At 38.8% G+C, this 27512-nt stretch overlaps 2 protein-coding genes across 9 annotated transcripts in view; one reads left to right on the top strand and one right to left on the bottom strand.

The window, feature by feature from the left end:
* LOC117695479 (uncharacterized) overlaps nucleotides 1-17593 on the bottom strand; it is a 64539-nt gene extending 46946 nt beyond the window's left edge. The window contains exons 1-6 of one of the 8 annotated variants that reach the window (XM_034484706.3): nucleotides 17160-17581; nucleotides 16632-16690; nucleotides 12193-12319; nucleotides 11874-11966; nucleotides 9714-11240; nucleotides 4869-4873 (exon numbers count right to left, since the gene is read on the bottom strand). In XM_034484706.3, coding sequence (XP_034340597.2) covers nucleotides 4869-4873; nucleotides 9714-11240; nucleotides 11874-11966; nucleotides 12193-12319; nucleotides 16632-16646 — 1767 coding nt within the window. In that variant the 5' untranslated portion in view covers nucleotides 16647-16690; nucleotides 17160-17581. The other 7 variants (XM_076918704.1, XM_076918703.1, XM_034484707.2 and 4 more) reach the window with 7 other exon arrangements.
* Spaca5 (sperm acrosome associated 5) lies at nucleotides 4053-7571 on the top strand. Its single transcript, XM_034486332.2, has 4 exons — nucleotides 4053-4366; nucleotides 4774-4932; nucleotides 7290-7368; nucleotides 7472-7571. Exons 1-4 carry the CDS (start codon nucleotides 4156-4158, stop codon nucleotides 7569-7571), a joined length of 549 nt encoding a protein of 182 aa, XP_034342223.2. The 5' UTR covers nucleotides 4053-4155.
* Nucleotides 17594-27512: the final 9919 nt, after the last annotated feature.

Below are 27512 nucleotides of genomic sequence, written 5' to 3'. Positions count from 1 at the left end.
CTTCTGAGTGGCTTGGCAAAGCTGGTGTTTATTTAGCAGAGATTAGCATTTCCAAGGACATCTGGCGCCAATATTTTTTTTGATAGGGTGGAAAAAGGGAGTGTCCAATTAAGAAAATTATTCCAACAAGAACGAATTTCCTGTGGTGAATTCAGAGAGCAGCCACAGGGTTACAGATGCAGTTAACAAGACAATGCAGAGTCTTAAAGGCTTTAAGTGATTTCAATTTCAGTTTAGGGAAAAGTCCCCCGGCTCTATCCTTTCATCTAGAACCGAGAGAGTTTGCATTCTAGCATCTAAAGGGTCACAGGACTCTTCAAACAATAAGGTGAAGAATTAACTGCCACAGGGGGCCACAGAGAGAAAAGTACAGTAGTGTATTAAGTGGTGGCTGACAATGCCTTCGCCTTTCCAAAGAAAGCAGTCATTGTGTTGAGAATAAGAAGGTGTGGGTATTGACTACCTGGTATTGTACTTCCTGAACCAGGGACAAGGCTTCATATTTTACCTATTAAAACAGATGAAGCAACCTAACATTGTATACTGAGCTTAAAATTACATATAAAGCTACAAGCAGTTAGTTACTGCTCACTTCACTGCTCCCCTGCAGTATACTCAATAATAAACTACTCTTTTAAAATGGTGCAGGATAGCCCAAATAAACCCTCACCTCTTCCTGTTCCCCAAACAGCTGGCTGAGGGACTTTTCCTAGACAGGATTAGTGGGCATGCTAAAAGATTTTCAGTCACTGGTCTTTGGCAGTTTTTTTTTTCCCTGTTTGGTAGCAGCACAATCTCAAATGGCTTAGTAGGGAGTTTGTACCACAACTTTTGCTACCACAAAACTTGAACTCAAAAACATCCTGCAAGTTGAAGTGGAACATTTTCTCCCAGCTGGCTTAACCGCGGGATTGCTGTGACTGGTTTTAAAGGGACAAGGTTGTTCAAACAGGAGTCTCGAAGGCTATGATTGGTGCTAAAAGGCAAGGCTAGGGTTGTCTAAAGCATATGGCTGTGATTTGTGCTGATGCTTCTGGAGCTAAGGGTCCACATACCAGAAGCCTACACAAAGACTATGCCACTTAAGGAACCACCTGCTGTTGCTGCCACCTGCTTATTCCTGCCAAACACTGAGGTAAACAACACCTTCTAAAGAAAAGTGCTTGAAGAGTTTCTCCTCACCTGATTTCCCTCTCTGATTTTTTTGTATGTTATTGGCTTTCACTTTTATTAGTAGGCCTAAGTATAGCAGTACACTATGAGCTACTAGACAATAGTTCTTATAAATGTGTTTTCATTGTACCCGCATGCATACCTCTTCCAGGATGACATTCACTTCACTCTGTGGCCAACTTGACATATCTTCTTTCACTACCATTGTTTTAATTAATTAGCACTGGTTCTGGTGCTCTTTTAACCTTACTCAAGATTTTGATCTGGGTAGGCAGACAAGCAGTCACATGGTGGGACGGGAGACTTTAGATGAAGAACAGGAAGCCCCAAATGTTGAGGGTGGGGGAATCCCAAAGTGTTAAGGAAAGCATGCAATAAGGGAAAGCATGCAAACAAGGGAAATAAATTGCAGGCTAGTTTGGTGAAGAACATATTTTAAAAGAAAAAGAAGGCCAGTGTAGAGGTTCTGGCAACAAGCACAGGAAGTGAAATAAGTGTGTGCTGTGTGCCATACACTTTGTGAAGTACATATTGAACTACCTCAAATAGTCACTACAACAGTCCCATTGCTCCCATCTGTTAGATAAGGGAACTGTTCCAGAGATCAGTACTTGCCCAAGGTCACAAGTCCTTAAAGTTGGATCCATAACTTCCACTCAATAATAGCCTTTATTTCTTTATTATTCTAGAGAGTTTCTGGAAGGTATCTGATTATATAAGCATTTCATCTTAGAGAACTTGAATGGGGGCAAAGAGGACACCCGGGACTGGCAGAGGTGTTGAAGAACAGTGATTACAGGCCAAATTGGGAGTGAAGGAGCTGAGAGAAAAACAAAAAGTGATGGAATGAAGATGAGTGAGCAGCAGAGTGAAGGGAATGAAGGAGGATATGTGACAGAGGAAAGGCATGACTGGTTTAGATTTTTAAAGTTCCCACAAAGCTTGTTGAAAAGTTTGGTCTTAAATGTAGTAGTGTTCAAAGGTGTGCCTTTGGGAGTGGACTGGTTTTTGAGGACTCTGACATTATGAAGTAATTCACGTTCATATTTGTTCTCCCTGCACCTTTCTCACGTATGCATAGATAGATAGATAAATAAATAAATAAATAAATGTTTTTAAAAAATCCATGTGCCAGAAACTTAATCCTCAGTGCCTTGGATGATGGGCCATTTGGACAGGTATTTAGGTGACAAAGAGCTCCACTTTCATGATAAATTAATATGACTAGTGTGTTGGATAGTTTTATGTCAACTTGACACAAGCCAAAGTCATCTGAGAGAAGGAAATTTCAATTAAGAAGATAGTCCCATAAGATAAGGCTGAACAAAACCCTGTAGAGCATTTTTTAAATTAGTGATTGACAAGGGAGGAACCAGCCCATTGTGGGTGGTACCATCCCTGAGCTGGGGTCCTGGATGCTTTAAGAAAGCAGGCTGAGCAAGCCATGAGGTGCAACCCAGTAAGTAGCACCCATCCATGCCCTCTGCATAAGCTCCTGCCTCCTGTTTCCTGCCCTGTATGAGTTCCTACTCTCACTTCTTTTGATGAACTGTTAAATGGAACTGTGAACAAAAAACCCTTTTCCTCCCTAAGTTGTTTTGGTCATGATGTTTCATCATAGCAATAGTATCCCTAAGACTGTAAAGGTCTGATAATCACTAAAGGAAGACCCCAGACTCAGATAGCATGCAAAGACAAAAAGCATTTATTCTGCAGAAACATCCAGCATGTGTGTGTGTGGGAGGGGGTCAATCATTCTTCAAAATGGTGACTCTATACAGAGGTGCACTGGCCTTCTTATAGGGAACCAGGAGAACTCTCTAGAAGAATTAGGTAATCTCTAATGTGATTGGCAGGGACCAAAGCAGTGACGTCATTATAACTTTGGCTGATATGTGTTAGTTCTTCTATATATAGTGGGTTAGGTAATCTAATATTTCATTGGTTGATGCTGGGGAAGTGCATGGATCAGCTTCTGATTGGCTTGTGCCAGGCAGTCAGTGGTCTGCATTCCTATGTCATTAACTACAGGATGAGATCAGATTGCTCAGCACAGATGACCCATCCTGGGAGAAGATATTTTCCTGTTCTTGTGGTTATCCCCAGGCTGTTTTTTTTGGGAGGGGGTTTTATGATCTTGTTCTGGATTTTATGGCCTCTTCCAGGAGCTGGTGTCTTAATGGTCTGTTCTTGGAGCTGGTGCCTATGGCCTTCTTTTCGGAATCAGGCCTGGTCCTTAAATGGAGACAAATGGGGTTTATGTTGTCCTTTCAAGACAACTACCAAAAGAACTTGCAGAAATTAGTTCACTCTTGTCCCTCTGCCTTCCACCATGTGAGAATAAGAAAGCACTTATCAGATGCCATAATTGTAATCTTGGACTTATTGGCCTCCAAAAACTATAAGGAAATATATTTCTGTTCTTAATGAATTACGTAGTTTCAGGTATTCTGCAGTACAAACAGATGAAGACCATGAGTAAATAAAGCTAATAAGGGGTAGCAAGAAGACATGATGGTCATATTCTGAATAGCATAAAGAATTAGAGGTGACAGTAAACACATTGTAGAAGACAAAACTGACCACTCAGCAGAGTGGGTAATAAAGACAGCAAGCATCATCGTGAGTAGAAAAGGAGGTAGCTAAGTGGCAAAGAATGATTAGCAAGGATAGAACAAGGTAGGGCAATATTAAAGAATGTAGAGGAATGTGGGTCTACTGTAAGGATAAGTATTCAAGTTCCATGCATCTTTTGTGTATATCCAATCTTTCTCCCTGCATCTTTCTCATATTTCTGAGTTTCTCCCTGTATTTATCTCCCTTTGTTATGTGTGTATATGTTAATGTTTTTGTTTCTCCGTTCCTTTTGTTCTCTAATAGAGTTGGCATTAAGGAAAGTGGTACAGTCCCCAGGCATCATGTAGCCCATGTGTTCCAGAATCTACAGCTCAGACTGGTACTCATAAAGCCTAGCATTCTAGAATGTCCCTATTTCTGATCATCATTGAATCTGAGTCAAAGAAACATATAGAAGGGCTTTTGGCTGCCATGCAGGTCTGCAGCACTGTGGTAGTGATCTTGGCCACACTGTTGATTGCCACAGTGGATGCCAAGATTTATGAACGCTGTGAACTGGCAAGGAAGCTGGAGAAGGCTGGCCTCAATGGCTTCAAAGGCTACACTGTTGGAGACTGTAAGATTCCTATTGCCCCAAGTCTTATCCACCCCAATTTATCCACTTCACTCAGACCCAGTAAACTTTTATATTTTTCATCTTTTTGGGGGCCAGGACACAATCTTTTCAGTCACTACCTGATTATAATGACTAGTTTAATTCAACCATAAAGTCACAGTCATCACTGTCTTCACAATTGTTAGCTCTATCATTAACACCACCATTGCCATCAATATTATCATGTTTACCACCATTTGCCACCAGCATCAGCTATAGGTCACCAGAATCAACACCTGACAGCCAATCCAAGATCACCATGTTCACAATTAAGATGAGATTCATACCCCCACCATCTCCCCTCTTCTCCTAGCCTTCCCTTTTCCTATGCTTATGCCCATCTTATAACTACCCTCTCACTGTCCTAGGGCTGTGTGTAGCACACTATGAGAGTGGCTTTGACACCTCTTTTGTGGACCACAATCCAGATGGCAGCAGTGAATATGGCATTTTCCAGTTGAACTCCGCCTGGTGGTGTAACAATGGCATCACACCCACTCAGAACCTCTGCCACATGGATTGTAATGGTAAGGCATCCCTGGGGACACACAGGACTGTCTGCCACCTGACTCCCATGTCATAAACAGAAAGCAATGTCTTTTGTAGTTGTTGTTTTGAGATAGGCTGGCCTTAAACTCAGGAGATCCTCCTGCCTCTGTCTCCTGAATGCTAGGATTAAAAGCATCTGGCAGCAATGTCTTTTAAATCTTAATCTCATGCTGAAGCAGAAAAATAATGAGAAAGGAAAAACTCTCTGAGTTGATAGAGAAAGCATCCTGAATCTTTAATAAGTCTAGACCAGAGGTTATTTAGGTCAGAAATAGCATAAATGCCCATCACCACCCCAACCTCTCTTAAAATGCAAACTGCAGTTTTATTAAAATTTTGAAAACAGGAAACTTTGCTCCATGTGAAATAGAATAATGTGATATTTAGGCCCTGAGGAAAGAGGCCAAAGTATAGAAGTAAGAACAAAAACAAACTACCCCAGGGATGGAATTAGAGAACTTTCCAGGCAAAAATGTTGAGTAGTACTGTTGAGGGACACACACACACACACACACACACACACACACACACACACACACACACAGGACAATTGAAACTTAAGGTTATCCACAATGATGGCTAAGATTATCTCCAATGGGTCAAAATGGAGACTACAGTTATTTGAAGCCAGGCAGAGTGGGGGTTGAGGTTGAGGTTGATCTAAGTCTTGAGAACATGACAGCAGAGGTCATCCAAGATTGGCAAGACTGAAGGTTGAGGTTGTCTAGAACCTCAGATGAACTTAGACAGGGCAAATGAATAATGATTTTTTACATGAGTAGGTAAAATGAAGATTAAAGTTGTTCAGTTTGAGGTAACATAACCAGTAAGATCATTTAGATTTGAATGATCTGTTTGACTTTGACTATCATGCTGGCTGGTTATGGATAACTCCAACTACCACACCTGGATATCCTCCAACTCCACATTGGCCAACTCTGGATGACATCAACTGTCATCATGTGTAGGGTTGAATGATGTCAACTATAATGTTGACTGATCTGGCTTTACCTCAACTACCATGTGGCTAATTGGGAACCTACTTTATTTCCATATTGGTCAGTCCTGATGAATTCAAACCCTATGTGGTTAGATTCTTGATAAATTCAGCTTCTATCTGAGTGTTATGAATGAACTCAATCAGGAGTTCAAGTCAAAATGAAGGACAAATTACAACTAGTCATATTTGTGGTTAAGATTATCTAAGGAGCTGGGGAGATAGCTCAGTGGTTGAGTGCTTGCTGTTCTTCCAGGGGACCCAAGTTCAGTTCCCAGCACTCATGTTAGATGACTTATAAGCTCCTATAAATCCACTTCATGGTATCTGATACCTTCTTATAGCCTTCATGGGCACACCTACACTTGTGATATATACCCACACATACATATAAATAATAAAAACAAGACTTTTCAGGACTGGTAAGCACGGTGGTTGAGAACATTAATAATTATTAAAGTGGTAAGTAAATACTATCCTGGCCTACAACATGGCAGTTCAAATCATGTAGGACTATGCAGTATGATGGGTGGAACTGAATGAAGCTGGCCAGTATGAAGATTAAACTAATTTATTTTTTATTTTAAAAGGTATTTATTTACATTTTATGTGTATGAATGTTTTATGGGCATGCTTATATGTGTATTATATCCATGCCTCGTGCCTGTAGATGGAGCAGAAAAGGTGTCAGATTTCTTGGGAATGAAGTTATAGGAAATGGAGTTCCCTGAAAATGGAGCTACCATGTGGGTTCTAGGAACTGAACCTGGATCTTCTTCAAGAGAAGCAAGTTATAACTCATAACTGCTGAGTTCTCTCTTCATTCCTGATTGAGTTCATTCATAACACTCAGAAGCTTAATTTATCAAGTATCTAACCACATAGGGTTTGAATTCATCAGGACTGACCAATATGGAAATAAAGTAGGTTCCCAATTAGCCACATGTTAGTTGAGGTAAAGCCAGATCAACCAACATTATAGTTGACATCATTCAACCCTACACATGATGACAGTTGATGTCATCCAGAGTTGGCCAATGTGGAGTTGGAGGATGTCCAGGAACTCATTGTGGTGGTTGGAGTTATTCATAACCAACCAGCATGATAGTCAAAGTCAAACAGATCATTCAACATGAGTTAAGATTGTATAGCATCAGTCAACAAGGCAATGGAAATAGTTCATGACTATCTAGCAAAGAATGAAAGTCATTTACAATTTGCCAACATCATAGCTAAGGTTATTTAGGCTTTAAGGAATCCAGAAACTTTAGTCCCTTCAAATACTTTACTATGTCACCAGTGTATCACATCACCCCATCCTTCTTTTCCCATCCCCAGACCTGCTCAACCGCCATATTTTGGATGATATCATGTGTGCCAAGAGGGTTGTATCCTCACATAAGGGCATGAAGGCCTGGTAAGTTTGTGGGCATGGTCTGGACCTTTAACAGCCCAAATAGTGATGCTACCATTCCATTAACTTGTCCACTTCATTTTCCTTTCTTTCTTTCATTTCCCAGGGATTCCTGGACCCGGCACTGTGCTGGTCATGATTTATCTGAATGGCTAAAGGGGTGTGATGTGCATCTGAAAATTAACTCAAATTATGATAACTGGTGACTCAAATTGTATAAAGATAGAGATTCCATTTTTGTGGGTTTAATAAAAGATGGCATTTATAAATAATGCAAGATCTATTACCTGTCAGATGCTTTGACTTTCTTCATGTTTCCCAGTGCTTGAAAGTACTCCCAGTCAATCCTTTCTTCCACAGATTCATAGATCTAATCTGGAGATACAAATCACTTGGGGGTTGGGAGGATGATATAAAAATCAAGAGCACAGATTCCCTTTGATTTACATATGCTCTCTGACACCTACTGGTTGTGCTTCTTTTAAATAACCACTGATTTTTTTCTCTGACTGTTTCCAAATCTGAAAAACAAGGAAGATAATGAGAGCAATAACTCATGGAGTTTATTTGGAGGACTTAATGAACTGATATTTGGAAAACACATATAGTGCTTGGCATAAAATTCTTAAAAATATGCATGTGGTGATACATGCTTGTCATACCAGCACTCAGGTGGCAAAGGCAGAACATCACAAACTTAAGGCCAGCCTGGTCTACATAGTAAGACCCTGCCTCAAAAGAAAACCAGCAACAGATTTGGAGAGAGAGGGGGTTGGTATAAGGATATGAAAGATGTCTTATCTTTAAAAGCATCATTTTCAGATTAGGTCACTATGGGGTCTTTATTTAAGACATTTGCAGTCTCTTCAGGGGAGAATTAAATTAAATAGAGCTTACATAGTGTGAACTACGAGTTTAAAATATTCACATTCTTTCACATACTCTAACATACTACCATTCTAAGCCCCAACCTCCTGTTATATTTTTCATGATCTAAATCTAAAGTTGAAAATGACAGACTTGGAATTTAGGCAAAGGATTCAAAGGACACACAAAGTAATAATTTCTTTTTACAGAATGCCTTGGTTTCATGCTATGTCTGGAACACAGCCATTAGCTCTCATTTCATTGGGCAGTCACATTGGAAGTAGCTATTCTCATGAAGTAGTTGCTCATGTTGTTTGTAGTCCATGGTCAGGGCTCAGTTACCCAAAGCCTTGCTTTCAGTGTTCATCAGAAATAAACAGTTAGTTGATCATTAAAACAGCTAGTTGTCACTGCATGGCAAGGAGAGTTCAAGACCTCTTCCTTAATGTCAACTGGAATTTTCCATTATTTCACCCCAACCCCATAGATAACCAAATTTCACATCTTTCTGGGAAACCATAAAAGGTGCTACCATGCTGGCTATTGAAAAAAGTCTGAATGTGGTAGGTATTCATTAAAAGCAGCATAAATGAACTCTAGTGAATTTGTGTCCAAAACTTGTCTTCTAAAGCCTATTAGGCAGCTTATAGTCCTTCTTGGAATCTTATAGTATTCCCAGATAAGGCTAGGAAAGAAACATTGGCATTATCAACTGTTATTACTGCTTAACACTGGATTTGATACTCTAGTAGTATCTTCTTACATTGTTCTGATAATTAAAATAATTTGGAATTTTGTAATATATTCTTTGTTGTTCCTTTAATGGTTATATTTAAATCTTTAACTTAAAATTGTTTGGCAAACCACTTTTTCTAATAATTTCTTTTTATGTTTTCTATGAGTGTTTGATATTGAATTTGGAAACATACGGATTTCCTTTACTTCACTTTTGAGGAACTATACTTATTTAAATTAATTAATTGAATTATTTTTACACTTATGCCCACAATTATGATGAGGTTTGTTTTTCAACTGACAGCTTTCATACATTGAAGACTTGAAAAGATTTTGGCATTGAACAATCTCTTTGATGAGAAATGATAATTCAATAGATGCAAAAGTACAGAGGCCAAGTTTTTTTCTTTAAGAAAGAGGATTTTCCTATTTCTTTTGCACAGAATGCTCTTATCCCAATATGGCTGGTGCTGATCTTTAAGCACAAGTGTCATATGCTCAGAAAAGCACCCTAGCTACAGCACAATTTCCCCATCACTTTTTACAGTTCCTTTTTCTTTCACTTTACTATGACACATTTTCCATTTTCAGTTCTTTGTTTTCTTTCATCTCTGAGTTCTCTAATTTATGAGGAACTTTGATCTCTGGAAAGTTTCTTTCCAATTCAGGGCAGTCATAGGGTTTCTCTCTTATGTGAATTCTTTGATGCACAGTGAGTTTGGACTTTTCTCTGAAGGCTCTGCTACACTTATCACATTGATATGGTTTCTCTCCCGTATGGGTTCTTTGATGAATAATGAGATATGATTTTTGGGAGAAAGATTTCTCACATATATTACACTCATAGGGTTTCTCCCCTGTGTGAACTCTCTGATGAATAATGAGATATGATTTCTGGAAGAATGCTTTATCACATTCATTGCATTCATATGATTTTTCAAATTTTTCTCTTGTATGAGCTCTCTGATGTAACATGAGGTATGACTTCCGGGAGAAGACTTTTCCACATACAGTACATCCATCTGTTTTTTCCCCTGTATGAATTCTCTGGTGAGCACTGAGGCTTAGCTTAAGGGTAAAGGCTCTTCCACATTCTGAACACACATAAGGTTTTTCTCCTGTATGAATTCTTTGATGTCTGCGCAGAGTTGACTTTTCTCTGAAAGCTTTGCCACATTCATTGCATTCAAAAGGTTTCTCTCCTGTGTGTGTTCTCTGATGTACACTGAGGTGTGCCTTTTGGTTAAAGGCTCTCCCACATTCTGAACATTCATAGGGTTTCTCTCCTGTGTGAGTTCTCTGATGTATAATGAGTTTTGTCTTTTCTCTGAAGGCTTTGCCACACTCATTGCATACATATGGTTTCTCTCCTGTATGAGTTCTTTGATGTATATTCAGGGTTGATTTCTCTCTGAAGTACTTGCCACAATCGGTACATTCGAAAGGTTTTTCTCCTGTGTGTGTTCTCTGATGTACATTCAGATGTGCCTTTTGGTTGAAGGTTTTTTCACAATCTGTACATTTATAGGGCTTCTCTCCTTTGTGAGTTCTCCGATGTATGATAAGATTTGTCTTTTCTTGAAAAGCACTGCCACACTCATTGCATATATATGGTTTTTCACCTGTATGTGTTCTTTGATGTATATGCAGTGTTGACTCCTCTCTGAAGGACTTGCCACATTCATTACATTCAAAAAGCTTGTCTCCTGTGTGCATTGTTTGATGTAGACTGAGGTGTGCTGTGTTGTTGAATGCTTCTCTGCATCTTACCCATTCATAAGACTTTTCTCCTATGTGAGTGATTTGATGAACAACAAGGAATGAACTTGGGCTGAGGGTTATTCTACACTCAGGACATTCATAGGTTTTGTCTCTAAGTTGAATCAAGTCAGGCTGAACAAAGTTATAAATATGCTCTTTTCCATACATAATATGATCACGGGACTTCATTCCATCACTTATCTCATGTCTGTTAAGAATTAATAATTTCCTACATCTATTACATTCATAACATTCCCGGGCTACAAAGCTCAGATTACTAGGATTAAGTAAACCTAAATTATCTTTAATACTTTCCCCAAATGAGTTATTCATATAGGGTATGGGTCTTGAAGAAACTACCCATGTGTTCTGAGGAAGTGGGCTTACAAGTCCATCACATTCATAACTTCTTTCTTCAGTCACATTTTTCTCAATAATGGATATAGCCTGTTCCAGGTGCATATTTTGCTTTTTCTGATGCCATGCTAGGTTGTATTCAGCTTGACCATCTTCTGAAAAGAAAAACAATAAACCAGACTCTGTAAATACAGCCAGTCAAAATCAGGCTTTTGATGGTTGGTGTTCACTTTTATTTTCTTCTAACTCTACATATTTCCCAGAAAGAAGTTCCAAGCATGTGTCTCTCTTATACTAAGAGCTTAAGGGAACAAACTCCAAGGTAATCCAATGAACATTGGAACAAGAAAATAACAATAAGTATAAGTAATATGACTGAAAATTAGGTTTAAAGTGGGGAAACTAAAAATAGGTTCAGAGAACTATGAATAGGAAAAGGGATCTGGAAAGATAGCAAATCTAGGATTGGGGGCAGGAATACCCACAATGTTAAGATCTTTTCAGAAAGGCTGGAGATGATTGAATGAATGGAAAAAGAAGCAGAAGGAATAAGCCAGAGTAGGGTACAGTTTCTTTCTTAACATCTCATTCAAAGGTTACTGTGAGATAAGCCTACCAAACTAACAATCTATAATGAGCAGTAACAGTGTGTGTGTGTGTGTGTGTGTGTGTGTGTGTGTGTGTGTGTGTGTAATTTAAGAAGATATTTCTGAGATCTTAAAGATAGAAAACCTTCACCAGAGCATCTAGGGTCTTGCTCTCACCATCTTCCAATTCTCTCTTCTTACCTGTACAACTTGAACTTGGGATTTCTCTCTTTATGAGCCCAAGGACTCCTTGTTCTAAAGAGGTGATCACTTCTGGTTTGGTAATAGGATACCCTGTAATGAGAAATTATACAAGACTTGGGCACTCTGTGTGACATTCAGCTTTCCAAAATTAGTAAGGTAGGTTTTAATAAGAGTACATTTCACATAGGCAATTAACATCTTCTTTATCTAAGAGGAAATAAAAACTATGATACCCAGAACCCAAGGTATTGAAACTTTAGAAACAGAAAGTTACACTAGTAGGGAAACTATAAATTACTCAACAAGCCATCCTCACCCAGAGAGACAAAATGGCTATAATTCTCTAGCATCACATCTCTGTATAGGCTCCTCTGAATAGGGTCCAGTTGATTCCATTCTTCCTGAGTGAAGTCCACAGACACATCCTCAAATGACACTGATCCCTGTAATTGCATACTTTTATTCAATTAGTTTGGCAAAAATTAAAGTGATCTCCAAATCTTTGTTTTGATACTTTAAATTGACACATTATATTTGCACATATTTATGGAGTATATATGATGTGTGTGTGTGTGTGTGTGTGTGTTTGTAGGAGAGGGGGAGAGCAAGAGTGAGAGAGAGAGAGAGAGAGAGAGAGAGAGAGAGAGAGAGAGAGAGAGAGATCAGACCAGACTAACTGAAGTGATAATGTTCTTTACGATAAAGGAAATATACTTCAAATAGAAGGTATTGTTTTACCATTTAAAAAATTCTTCTTAGGGACTACAGGTGTAGCTCAGTAGTAGAATACTTGACCAGCATGTATAGGCTCTGAACTCTATTCTCAGCACTGCAACAGCCTTCTTCAAGATTTGCAAGATCTAATCAAAGCAAAGGACCTTCATGCTATAGAAACTATCAAGAACTAATGAGATAAATATTGATAATCCAATAGTAAATAGAAAATATTCAATAGATGTTTCAGAAAAGAGGATATCCAAATAGTGGATAAACATACACAAAGATGCTTGTTGTTACATTAGTCATCGGAAAAGACAAACATAAGCCTCACTCAGATCCTAGTATTTGTTAACAGAACAGTTAAAATTAAGTCTAACAACCTAAGTGTTGTCAGTGATGTGGAACAACACAAAGTGTCATACCCTGCCTGGAGTAAAATGGTTACAGACACTTTGGAAATGGCTTGGTAGAATTGTTAAAACTGAAAATACTTCTATGAAGTTTCAACCTTACTCTTTGGTATGTATCTAAAGGAAATATGCACACAGGTTCACCAATACATAAATAAGAATGTTCACAGAAGTATTATTTATAATAGCAAAAATGGAAACACCTATCAGCAGTGGATTTAAAGAGTAATTGTGAGATTGTTATGCAATAGAATAGTACACAATAACAGAAATAGAACAAACTACTGATACTTAAAGTAACAAGGTTATATGTATATTTAAAACATGATGGGTGAGAGATATAGCTCAGTGGAAGTTTGCTTACCTAATATTTGTAATGCTCTGGGTACTAGTCCCAGCATCACAAATATTCATGACTAATCCAAAAATATAATACATATATTTCTATTTATGTGAAATTCAAGAAGAGAAAAATAATTTATGATGATAGAAATTAGAAAGCTGTTAATATAAATCAAGAGCTAGTAATTGGAAATGGCATGACAGCTTCTGGGAACCATGTTATTTCCTCCTCTTTTTTGATCCAAGTACTGTTTATGGAAGTGTTTTTCATCTGTAGAAGTTCATAAAACTGTATACTTTATATGCTTTTCTATTTGCTATATTTCAACAAATCTACCTCAGAAGATTTTTGTGTATGCTATATTTCTACAAAATGTTCAAAAATAGGAAGACAAAGAGTTGAAACTCACTTAAAAAGGGAGTATTTGGGAAAAACAATTCACAAAAGAAATATAAAAAGAGAAAAACATAGTTGTTCAACCTTGTTGATAAACACAAACCTAAACATAAGATATTTCCAATTATCATATTGCAAATCCTTAAACTATGACAAGAGGATTCAGAAAGGTCTTTTCACCCATTATCAGAGAAACTGTCAACTTGAATTAACATTTCAAAATGCAGTTTGGCAATATATATGCACATTCACAACACACTTCAAACAAAACTCTTCAAATAGACATTTTAGAAATGCTTATCTCTGAAAACAAAGATGACAAACCATGACCACATCACTATCAGAAATTACACCGAGTTCCTTCAACATGAAGTTAGCCAATAAATCATGATGTATGAATACAAGAGAAAAATACAGTTGTTTAAAATATTCCCATGTGAGCTAGCTTTGGTAACATATGTCAATAATCTCAGCACTCAGGAGGCTGAGTCAGGAGAAACCCAAGTTCAGGACCAGCCTGGGTTATACACGTGAAACCCTATAGTAAAAATAAATAATCAAATTAAAGAAAACAAAATAAAATATCTATGAGCAAGGTATGTCACTCAGTAGTAGAATTCTCGTTTAGCATATAGGAGGTCCTGGATTTCATCCTCTGCATTGATTTAAAAACCACAAAGAACAAAAACCCTCTATGTCCTGATATTGAAACATCTGTAAACAAGTATTCATTTAGTAGGGACTATCCCAGCTGTGCTAGTGATGAGCTGTGTAAATCTTATTTACTCTGTCCCTCACCTAGAAGATGTGAATTATCATGGTGCCTATATCATAATGTTATTATGAGGATTAAAGTTGCCAGTACATATAAAGTATTTCGTCAGTAGAGTGCTGTGCATAGTATGAGGTTGCTTGTTGCCATCCTATTACCACTAGCATCACCATCATAACTACTACAGATTGTGCAGTCTTTATCCAAAATGCATGAGACAAAGAAGTATTTTAGATTTGGGATTTTTTTGAATACTCACATAAGATATTTTTTTAGGGATGAGATCCAAATGGACACGTGAAATTCACACACACACACACACACACACACACACACACACATTTTCCTTAAAATTAAGGAAATTTCACAAAATGCTTTCAGAATGCCTGCATTTTGGCTGTGATCCATCATCACATAAGGTCATTTGTGGAATTTTTGACTTGAGGCATCATGTCCATAAACGCAAAGTTGCATATTTGTAGCTTTGGGCAATTTAAATGCGCAGATTATAGATGCTCACTTTGTATTGCTGTGACCAATATTACATTGTAAAGAGAAGACAGAGTTGCAAAAGTTTTATTTAATGAGTAAATTTTAATGAAAGGGATGCATGCTATTATGTTTAGAAATATATGTACGTTTAGAAAGATTACGGCAAAATAGCAAAAGTTAAACAAATTCAAATGATCTACAGTGATTGATGATATAATGAGATACTTTGCCTTTAACTTTTATTTTATTTATTATTATTGTTTTTCTGGAAGAAGAACAAAGGGTCTGTTGACCATTCTAGCCAAATGAATTACTTTTCTAGACTGCAAGTTCCTTGAGAGTTTATTTTCTGCATTGAGGATTGAATCCAAGGCCCACTGTAGAAAAACTACCACTGTGTGTGTGTGTGTGTGTGTGTGTGTGTGTGTGTACCTCAGTATGCTCTATCATCAGTATCCACCCACCCATCTCTTTCCTGTCCTTCCCTCTCTTTCTCTGGGGACTGTTGAATTAACCCTTGATATTTTGATACACAGTCTGTTACATAGGCAAGGCTGGCACTCACTAGGTAACCAAGGTTACCCTCAAATTCTAAATCATCCTGCCCCAGCCTCCTGAAAATTGGGATAATATGCATGTGTGACTACACTTATTAAAGAAATTTGAATTTTTGGTGCCATTCCTGTCCTACTTTTGTATGAAAAAGAAAAGAAGATGAAATAGTAGACTTGTAAAAAGAAGGGCAGAAGAGAAAGAATGTAAAATATTCAGGGATGTTATAAATTTTGAGACTAAAAGTAAAAGGACAACCCTATGGGTTTCTTGAGGTTTTCTTCTAAATAATAAAAATTAAAAAAAATGTCTGGAAAAGAATATGAAGGACATATGGCTTATATCATCATCTTGGCCATCAAGTTTTTATTCAGTCCAGAACATGTTTGTGTAGGCTTAGCTTGGCTTTCCTGAACAGTCACATCCTTTTTAGTTTTGTTTTAGCAAGATACCTTTGGTTGCCAGGAAAATAATTTAAGTCACAACAGAGCAATATTAGTCCTGTGTTTTCTAATAAGGACTTAGAGGACCCATCAGAGGACTGTCTGATCAACATTAGGAAATCTGTGCATCCATGGAAGTGGCTTACTGTTTCTTTAATAATGGGATACAAGTGAATATGTTTCATTCCTTTTATGTTATGGCTTATGAAAGCTCAAAAAATTAACTATATCTTAACATAAAATATAAAATCCTATGACACACTCAAACTCTTGCGCTGGTCTTATTCTATATCCTTAAATTCTGTGTTTATATGTACTGGCTTTATAGAACAAATAATAATACAATAATTTGTATACTCACATATAAAGTTTATTACATATCAAAGCATTGTTCTAAACATATATTAACTCAATTGATCTCCACAAGGTATATATTATTATCATTATCATCTTAACCATTCCCATTTTACAGTTAAGAAAATCAAGGCACAGAGGGCTTTGGTAAGCTTATAATGCTGTTAAGAGCAATTTAGCTGCAGATTGATTCTATTGTCTTAACCACTGGACAATATTGCTTCTATCCTAATATGGGCAGAGGGTAATTGGGAGAAGCAAATAAGAACTTACCTGGGACTCAGTCATGACTGACTGTTGTGGTGAGAAGCCAAAGGCCTAAAAAGGCAGAACTGTTGAGAGGGAGAAGAAAAAAAAGAAGAGTTTCAGATGGCAAGGATACTCAGACTGAAACTTCACCATATCACCATGCCAGAAATTCACAAATGCCAGCAGGTAAAATGGCCAGGGTATAGTTAAGAAAGATGGGAAAGGTAATTTGTTTTCCCTCACTGATCCCCATTATCCAACAACACAGCTCTATCAAGGACCTCATAGGCCACTGCACATTTTATCACGGTTTCCCCAACACTGACTTAAAACTCACAAGCATATACTCCACAGAGCTCAATATCACTTACACTACTGATCCTATCACTCTACTGCACGCTCACCACAAACCCCAAATATTCCCATCATTTACGCCACAGCCCACCTCGATCAAAGCCTCCACAGATCATTCAACGTATCTCCGTCACTCAGCTTGCAGCGTCCTGCCCACATTTTCAGTTCTCATCTTTGAGCCCCTCCCCAAGTACTCACCGAATAAATTCGCGTCTTTGCAGTGTCACACTTGCCTGTCTCACTCCGCCTGCAGAGTGCCAGCCCTCTCACTTCCGTTCTGAATGAACTCTGCACTCCGTCACTCTCCTATCTTAAAATCTGAATTCTTATGCAGGCAGAGTCTTTAATATTTCCCGAATCACTCATAACTTCCTGCGATAACCACTTTTTACTCCTAAATTTAGTGACTCGCCTAAGGAACTGCGAGTCACTAGATTTACGCATGCGCAGTAGCCCTTCCTGAAGCGGTCAGTGCTAGCCGACCTAAATATTTTGATTACCACAAGGATTGAATTTGCGGGCAGGAAAAATGGATGCGCCAATAAGCCGTGTTTTTAAGGGAGCAGACATCTTTATTGCCTTTGCCATTTCGTACAGCGGAGAAAAATCTGCCTCTTAATGTTTAAAGGAGATGAGATCTTGTGGGGAATTTGAACACTTGGAGATAAGAATGGCTTTTTGTACAGAGGCACACTAAGACGGTTGACTTTTAGAGCTAAGGGCTACAACTCCAGCTCCGCTTCCCCACCCCCACCCCTGGGCAGGGAGATACCAAGAGGAGACCGGGGGGGGGGGGGAAGAGCTGGAACGCTGCTACCCTTCCTGGGACCTATAGGGGTAAAAGAAAACCAGAACAGAGAACAATGCGTTCCTCTAAAGAGCAGCACCATTATGGACACAGGGAGAAATCGTGGATTTGGTGGTTCTTTCAAGGAAATACCACTAGAGAGGCAGGTACTTTTAGGCTAGTTGTGATGAAAACTCAGATTGGTATGATCCTCTGTGGGAAATACCAGGATGCTGACGTATGCAAGTTTAGGGGCTGCAGAAATCTGCTCAGAGAAAGGGATTCTGAAGAAAGTGATGCCAGTAAACTCAGGTGCAGGGAAAATTGGAGACAAAAACGCAGGCAACGTTGTTGTGGCGTAGAGACTGAGTAGGAGAATCCACAAAGTCCTGACTGTGACACCCCACCCCCACCCCCCAAACCCACATTCCTGGGAACACGTGGCAGAGAGATTTGGGGAAGTGTCTATGCCAGGTTCTGCGTCCTATGGAACCCAACTCAGGGTCTTCTACAGTCCTGGAGGAAGCAACAGGAGACTGATCTAGCTTTGGACTGCAGACACTGCACTATCATTTTACCACGGGAAAGCTAACATAACATGCGAAGATCAACTAAGTCATTTTTTTCATGGCTATTGCAATTAACAAATATTTTTGTTAATGGGAAATATAATAGAGACAAGGAAGAAGGGTTAGAATTTTTATAGAGACACGTCAATAGAGCAGTATCCTTGAATCATGAGTATGGATGATTTGAGTCTTATTTCAGAATGTGGAAAAAGCACCGGGAGTGCTATGGATTTGTGTACCCTCCCAAAACCAATGCGTTGAAATTTTAACCCTCAGTGCAATATTATTTGGAGATGAGGCCTTTGAAAAGTAATTAGAGTTAGATAATGTTATTAGGGTGAACCCTGGTCCAATGGAGTTGGTGGCGCAATAAAAGACACACAAGACTTTACTTATTTTTTGTTTGCACACAAATTAAGTCACATGACAATGTAGTAATTAATACACAGCTATTTGTAAGCAAGAAAGACAACTTTTACCCCAAACCAAATGAGCTGACTTTGCCCTTCCCAGCCCCCAGAACTATGAGAAAGCAAATTCCTAATGTTTATGCTGGTATGTTGTTGTGGCCGCTAGAGCCAAAAAAGACAGGGACCTGTATAGTTTGCCTTTTGCTGGAATGCAAAAGCAAAAAGGTAGAGATCTTCATAGTCAACTCTGCTTTCAAGGAACACTAGACTCAAACTGTGACACTTTCAACTGCGTTCCAGCTTGCTATGCTCTCATGATTCTCACTTCTTCCCACTCTGCCAATCATTCTAATCCATCCCCATTTCAGTTGCGCTGTTACTAACTTACTGTTCATGCTGCTTCATGACACGTGTGTTCACATTTACTACCTCATGTGAAAACTGCAAGGGGAGAGGGCCTGGGTCCATAACTCAGTGGCAGTGCACATTTGTACCATGTAAAGAGTTTTGCTTTTGATTCCCCACACAAAACCCAAAGAAACATTTAAAGACAAGTAAGCCTTTATTTCTCACATAAAGTCAGATGAGTTGTTTGGTTTTTGGTGATTAGAGACCAAGTCCTGTATCCTTATCTGACTCCTCCAGCCTTCAACCTTGGGTGAAGCTACAGTGCAGCAGCAACAGCAGAGATGGTATTAGTGGCAGTAGCCACAGGGAAATGAGCCACAAAGGCAGAAGGCCTTGATCTTGTCAGTAAGTGGGAAGGTGTACTCAATGTCCTCAGTCAGGACCCACTTTTGCCCATCTATGATAAAAGGTGGCACTGAAATAACAGTCCCATAAAGAATGTGCAGACAAACAGTGACAACATATATGGGTGCCTTCCAAGAAGTGAGAATAAAAGGCTAGATTAGGGATATAAAGCACTTTGTGTATAAAGCCACCAGTGCCTCCTTAGTGAACATAAAACCCTCTGAAATATAAGGAAACTGTTTCTCCCGAGTTGGCTTCTCTTCCAAATACCATGTGTAACTCGGAGTTCTTACCTATCAGTAGCACAATCTTCCTTCCAAATCTGCCTGGAATCCACTTCGTTTGCTCCTGCAGTGAGGCATTTAGGATAATCATCCAAAATTCTGGATAGTTTTAAGAAAGAAGTTGGATTTCTAGCTCTCCCTGACTTCCTTGAGCACCATGGTGGAGAGCCAGGGATTATTATGCAGAGTTTAAAGATGATGTTACTATAATGAGGATGTCTGGGGAAAAGGCAAACTTTTTTTTTATTTGAAAAAAACACATATAACATGAATTTTACCATGTTGTCCATTTTAACAATGTGATTCATTACAACGCTGTGCAAGTGTTTTTGCTATCTAGTTCCAAACTGTCTTCATTACCTAAGACAAAAGCCCACAGCCATCAACAATCTTTTCCCACCCATCCCCGATCCCAGATCTTAGCTACCACATACTTTTTTTTTGCTGTCACTATGGGTTTGGTTATTGTGAACATTTCATAAAAGTAGAACCACATATTACCTTTTGTGTTTAGCTTCTTTCACAGAGTATAGAATCTTTGTGTTAGTACATTTCTGTGGTAATAACAGAATAGCACAGACTGGATAATTTTAAATGATAGGTGTTTATTTGGCACATGTTTGGAGGCGGAAAAAAATCCAAGATTATAACATAGAAAAAGAATATTATGAACATTTTAGAGGAAGAAAGAGAAATCAGGAAACATAATGGTTTTCAATCAGGAAAACTACTCTTTGAGGTAACTAACCTACTCCCTCGATAACAGCACAATGACAGGGAAAATAGTAAAATTTTTGGGAATAATCCTGATCTGTACAGGACATTATCTAATCAGTCACCCAAATTGACAAAAAAAATTCTGGATGACTTCAAGTACTGAAACTCAGAATCAAAATGCCACAGCAACAGTTTGGCATGGTAGTGATTTGTGCTGTTGTTACAATTTTATGTGGCCTCATGCTGTGGAGCCAAGCAGGAATAAGAGTGCTTAAATGAATCCTCTTTGGTAGAATTAATTATCGAGGACCAGAGTGTTGTGTGAGACACTTTTCCTGCAAAGATGTAACACACACACACACACACACACACACACACACACACACACACACACACCACTTCCACTCACTCCAGAAAGGGAATCAAAATAATGATTGCACCAAAGTCCAATTTGGTCAACCAATGAGTGTTTATTGGGATTACTAACAGCAATATGGGTGTGGGGGTTACAGCATGGGAAGTAACTCCAATGCAGCTGCCATCATTAAGAAGCCCATCCCTGATGAATAAGGATGTTGTTGAATATTTCTTTAGGTGCTTCTCAGCCATTCGATATTTCTCAGTCGAGAATTCTTTGTTTAGCTCTGTACCCCAATTTTAATAGGGTTATTTGGTTCTCTGGAGTCTAACAAGAAGTTAGACTTCTTTGTATATATTGGATATTAGCCCTCTAGTGGATGTAGGATTGGTAAAGACCTTTTCCCAATCTGGGGGTTGCCATTTTGTCCTACTGACAGTGTCTTTTGCCTTACAAAAGCTTTCCAATTTTATGAGGTCCTGTTTGTCGATTGTTGATCTTAGAGCATAAGCCTTTGGTGTTCTGTTCAGAAAATTTTCTTCTGTGTCCATGTGTTCAATGCTCTTCCCCACTTTCTCTTCTAATAGATTCAGTGTATCTGGTTTTGTGTGGAGTTCCTTGATCCACTTGGACTTGAGCTTTGTACAAGGGGATAAGAATGGATTGATTTGCATTCTTCTACATGCTGACCTCCAGTTGAACCAGCACTATTTGTTGAAAACGCTGTCATTTTCCACTGGATGGTTTTAGCTCCTTTGTCAAATATCAAGTGACCATAGATGTGTGGGTTCATTTCTGGGTCTTCAATTATATTCCATTGGTCTTCCTGCCTGTCTCTGTACCAGTACCATGCAGTTTTTATCACTATTGCTTTATAGTACAGCTTGAGGTCAGGAAAAGTGATTACTTCCGGAAGTTCTTTTATTGTTGAGAATAGTTTTTGCTCTCATGGGTTTTTGTTGTTCCAAATGAATTTGCTTTCAGTTAAATGACCATTTTTATTATATTAATCCTACCAAACCATGAGCATGGGAGATCTTTCTTCAGTTTCTTTCTTCAGGGACTTGAAGTTCTTGTCATACAGATCTTTCACTTGCTTGGTTAAAGTCACACCAATGCATTTAATATTATTTGTGACTATTATGGAGGGTGTTTATTCCCTAATTTCTTTCTCAGCCTGTTTATCCTTTGAGTAGAGGAAGGCTACTGACCTATTTGAATTAATTTTATATTCAGCCACTTTGCTGAAGTTGTTTATCAGGTTTAGGAGTTCTCTGGTGGAAGTTTTGGGGTCACTTAAGTATACCATCCTATCATCTGCAAATAGTGATATTTTGACTTCTTCCTTTCCTGTCTGTGTCCCCTTGACTTCCATTTGTTGTCTAATTGCTATGACTAGGACTTTGAGTACTATATTTAATAGGTAGGGTGAGACTGGGCAGCCTTGTCTAGTCTCTGATTTTAGTGGTATTGCTTCAAGTTTCTCTCCATTTAGTTTGATGTTGGCTACTGTTTTGCTTTTACTATGGTTAGGTATGGTTACAAAACATTATATGCCACTTTTTATGAGCAAAATGACACACAATTCTGTTATTGGCAAGAATTGATATTGGAAGTGCAATACAATAGAGTTTAGAAGCATATACGAATAAAGAATATGAATAAAGATATAAAAACCTATATAAAATATAGAATATATGAAATATAAAATAAAAGGATATAAATAAAACAATAAAGGAAATTCTTATTAGGTGTGGGAGAATATTATTAAAATGATTATTCTATAAGAAAAATGATGCCAGATTTTATATTTTAGAGTAAACACAACAAATAAAATGAAGCTATAAAACAAATTTAATACAAGGTAAAATAGCCATTTTGGTGGGGCAGACTCCTAGGTGGTCTGCTCCTGTGAAGACACCATAACTTGACCCATCCTAGAGGAACCATTGCACTCAGAGCAGAGGGTAAGAACCCTCTCCCACAACCCTATGCCCTAGAGCTGCAGCTGGGAACCTGGGACACTCAGGACCCATCACCTACCAAAACCCCACCCTTCCTGCCTTTCCTTGGTCCTTTTTACTGGGACAGACTCCCAGATGGTGTGCTCCTGTGAAGACACCATATTCTTTTTCTTTCTTTCTTTTTTTATTGGATATTTTATTTACATTTCAGATGCCATCCCTTCCCCCATTTCCCCTCCCTAGAAAACCCATATCCCATGCCCCCTTTTCCCGTTTGCTTTTATACAATTTTTTAAAAATGTTAATCAAAGGCTTTGTAAGTTTGGTAATACTCAATCAGAAGTGTAACCCAATACCCAACCTAGATATATCAACTATCTTTGACTGGTGGAGACACATGAACATCTGCCTCCATGTTCCCACCTCTCTTTCTCTCTCTCATCACCTAGCTTCTCCTCTCCTTCTCCTCCTCTTCTTACTCCTTCTCTTCCTCTCGGGACTCCTTCCACCTTAGCTCCTCCTACATATCACCCTTCCTGTTAAAATAAAACTTTTCTCTCTAAATACAATTGGAGCATAATTATGCCAATTTGTACCAGTGAGGTACAAGATAGTCCTAATACCAAGTCCATCATTTTGTTGACTAACCAGAACCTCTGTCATCTATCCTAACTAAAACACTTAGCTCTGAACCTGGCTTTTTTCTTGGCTTTATAATGAATGTCAGCTGAAAACCATCCATTCAGATCTTTTCTCTCAAAGTAAATAGCCAGGATTGGCTATGAGACTATAAGTTTTCAACCCCGTCAGAAATCCAGAATGACTGAGTTAACTAAAATTATGGGAAGCACAAAGCATAGCTTCTAAAACTTAGCCAATTTATAGAGACTGCTGAATGCCTGAACAGTCCCTATACTACAGAACATTGGAGCATCTGATCTTCAGCCTTCTGGCCCAGGATCATCTGACAGACCTTAGTCATGCAGAATTATTAAGGGCTGATTACTCTGTCTAGGCAGATATAATCAGTCGACTATTCTGCAAGTGTGTCTTTTTCTGGACAGTAATTTGTCTGTAGATGGAAAGAGGCAATTCTTGCCTAGTAGCTGTCTCACCAGAACTGGAGTAACTCCAAAGATGCTCAATTTCTTCTTAGAATCCAAGACAGGAAGCTGTCAGGAGCAGACAGGTCTCTAATCAAAATGAACATTAATACAGAAATGTTTGTAATGTCAATTCTGTGGACTTCTGACATTTTGAAAACCAACTATCCATGTAAGGTAATTTGGACTGTTGTCTGTTAACTCTTCTCAGCTATTTCAAAATAAAATATAGAAAACACCTTAACAATAAACTCATAGCCATGAATTTGCTATAGGCCCCTAACTCACAGGTTTACCATCTCAAATCAGTTAAAAAAGTTAAAGAAGGACTGGGTCTAAGCCTTGTATTTCTAAATGTTATACAGGCACAATGCCTATGAGAGTAACAATATTCATCTCACTTTTATATCAATAAGAAGCTCGTACCAATAAAAACCTTAAATTTGAAATCAAAGTAAATTTTGTACCATTTAAGAAACTGTAACTTCATCTTGACAATAATTATACATATTTCTACCAATGGGTTATAGCTATAAAATAAATCCTGGCTAATTCTCACTGTTTCAACAAAACCACTAATTTTCCCTAGAAAGACAGTCCAATATTAACCACCTTAGTCCCCACGCCCAGGGAATAGGGGCGCTGACTCTTCCTTAACTTCTTCAGGCTGATTACGGGCATTGAGATATTAGAAGAAGGGTGGGGGGGGGGGGAAGAGTAAATTGATAAGCCTCTGACGCTGTGTCTTCACTGCATCCAGATGGAATTCCAGGACATCAGAGGTTTGAGCAGGCCTGCTCAGCTTGCTTGATGAGTAGAAAAACCAAGGCTGTGTATTCTGCAATATACAATTCTCAAAACAAATTTAGGTATCAAAATAAAATTTTTAGAGGGCTGACATTTTATTAAAGATGTTGGTTCTAGCAACTTTTCTTTTTTCCTTTTTTATTGGATATAATATTTACATTTCATATTTTATCCCCTTACCCCATTCCCCCCACCACCCAGGAACCCCTTATCCCATCCCCCCTCCTCCTGCTTCTATTCACCTACCCACCACTCCCACCTCCCCACCCTCAGATTCCACCTCCACTCAGTGTTTAGCCTTCATGGGACCAATGATCTCCTCTCCCACCTATGCCCAACAAGGCCATCCTCCACTACATATATAGCTGGAGTCATGGGTCCCTCCCTATGTGCTCCTAGGTTTGGTGTTTTAGACCCTGGGAAGCTCTGGTTGGTTGGTATTGTTGCTCTCCTCATGGAGCCACAACCCTTTCAGCTCCTTCAGTCTTCTCTCTAACTTCTCCATTGGGAACCCATGATCAGATCAATGGTTAGCTGTGAGTATCTGCCTCTGAGTATGTCAGACTCTGGGGGACCTCTAAGGAGACAGCCATATCAGGCCACTGTCAGCATGCACTTCCTGTCATCCATATCAGTGTCTATTTTTGGTGACAGCGCATGGGATGAATACCCAGGTGGAGTGGTCTCCATACAACCTCTCCTTCAGTTTCTGTCTCACACTTTGTCTCCATATTTGCTCCCTTGGGTATTTTGTTACTCCTTCTAAGAAAGACCTAGGCATCCACACTTGTTCTTCCTTCTTCATGAGCTTCATGTGGTCTGTTAGTTGAATCTTTGTTGTTTCAAACTTTTGGGCTAATATCCGCTTATCAGTGAGTAAATACCACGTGTATTCTTTTGTGATTGGGTTACCTCACTCAGGATGATATTTTCTAGTTCCATCCATTTGCCTAAGGATTTCTCAAATTCATTATTTTTAATAGCTGAGTAATACTCCATTGTGTAAATGTACCACATTTTTTGTATCCATTCCTCTGCTGAAGGGCATCTGGGCTCTTTCCAGCTTCTGGCTATTATAAATAAGGCTGCTATGAACATAGTGGAGCATATGTCCTTGTTATATGTTGCAGAATTTTTGGGTATATGCCCAGGAGTGGTATAGCTGGGTCCTCATGTAGTGCTATGTCCAATTTTCTGAGGAATTGCCAGACTGATTTCCAGAGTGGTTGTACCAGCTTGCAACCCCACCAACGATGGAGGAGTGTTCCTCTTTCTCCACATCCTCGCCAGCATCTACTATCACCTGAGTTTTTGATCTTAGCCATTCTGACTGGTGTGAAGTGGTATCTCAGGGTTATTTTGATTTGCATTTCCCTGATGACTAAGGATGTTGAGCATTTCTTAAGGTGCTTCTCAGCCATTCGAGTTTCGTCAGTTGAGAATTCTTTGTTTAGCTCTGTACCCCATTTTTAATGGGGTTATTTTGTTGTCTGGCATCTAATTTCTTGAGTTCTTTGTATATATTCGATATTAGCCCTCTATTGGATGCAGGGTTGGTAATGATCTTTTCCCAATCTGTTGGTTGCCATTTTGTCCTATTGACAATGTCCTTTGCCTTACAGAAGCTTTGCAACTTGATGAGGCCCCATTTGCCAATTCTTGATCTTAGAGCATAAGCCATTGGTGTTCTGTTCAGAAACTTTTCCCCTGTGCCTAGGTATTCGAGGGTCTTCCCCACCTTCTCTTCCATTCGTTTCAGTGTATCTGGTTTTATGAAGACACCATATTCTTAAAAATCCTAGAGGAACCACTGTACCCAGAGCAGTTGAGGAATGTGGACTCCCAGGAGCTCTAACACGCTCTAATCACAGCGCTGAACCCAATCCCACACTACCAAGAGGAAGCTTGCTCCCAGGAGCTCTAACATACACATGATCATAGAATTTCAGGATCAGAGAGGCAGCCTGAGTCCCAGGAGCTCTTCCACCTAGGATCTCAGGATCACAGGATCACAGGATCACAAAGAAAGCTGGACTCTGAGGAGTTCTGACTTAAGAAAGATAGCAGGAGAGACAGGCTCCAGTTAGAGTCAGTGAGTGCAGGTAGCACTAAAAATAACCAGATGGCAAAAGGCATGAACAAGAACGTAAGCAACAGAAACCAAGGTTACCTGCCATCAGAACCCAGTTCTACTACAATAGAAAGACCTGGACACCCCCATCACACCAGAAAAACAGAATTCAGAGTTAAAATCACTTCTCATGATGATGATAGAGGACTTTAAGAAGGACATAAATAACTCACTTAAAGAAATACAGGAAAACACAGGTAAACAGGTTTCTGCCATTAAAGAGGAAACACAAAAATACCTTAAGGAATTGCAATAAAATGCAACAAAACAGGTGAAGGAATTAAAACAATCCAGGATCTAAAAATGGAAGTAGAAACAATAAAGAAATCTCAAAGAAAGACTACACTGGAGATAGAAAACCTAGGAAAGAGATCAGGAATCATAGACGCAAGCATCACCAACAGAATACAAGAGATAGAAGAGAGAATCCCCGGTGCAGAAAATACTGTGGAAAACATTGACACAACTATCAAAGAAAATGCAAAAAACTCCTAACCCAAAACATCCAGGAAATCCAGGACACAACGAGAAGACCAAACCTAAGGATAATAGGTATAGATGAGAGTGAAGATTCTCAACTTAAAGGGCCAATAAATATCTTCAACAAAATTATAGAGAAAAACTTCCCTAACCTAAAGAATGAGATGCCCATAAACATATAAGAAGCC

This window comes from Arvicanthis niloticus, chromosome X, assembly GCF_011762505.2.
Source record: "Arvicanthis niloticus isolate mArvNil1 chromosome X, mArvNil1.pat.X, whole genome shotgun sequence".
Taxonomy (NCBI): Eukaryota; Metazoa; Chordata; class Mammalia; order Rodentia; family Muridae; genus Arvicanthis; species Arvicanthis niloticus.
The sequence above is the reverse complement of the archived record's forward strand: the minus strand, read 5'-3'. Positions and strand labels throughout refer to the sequence as shown.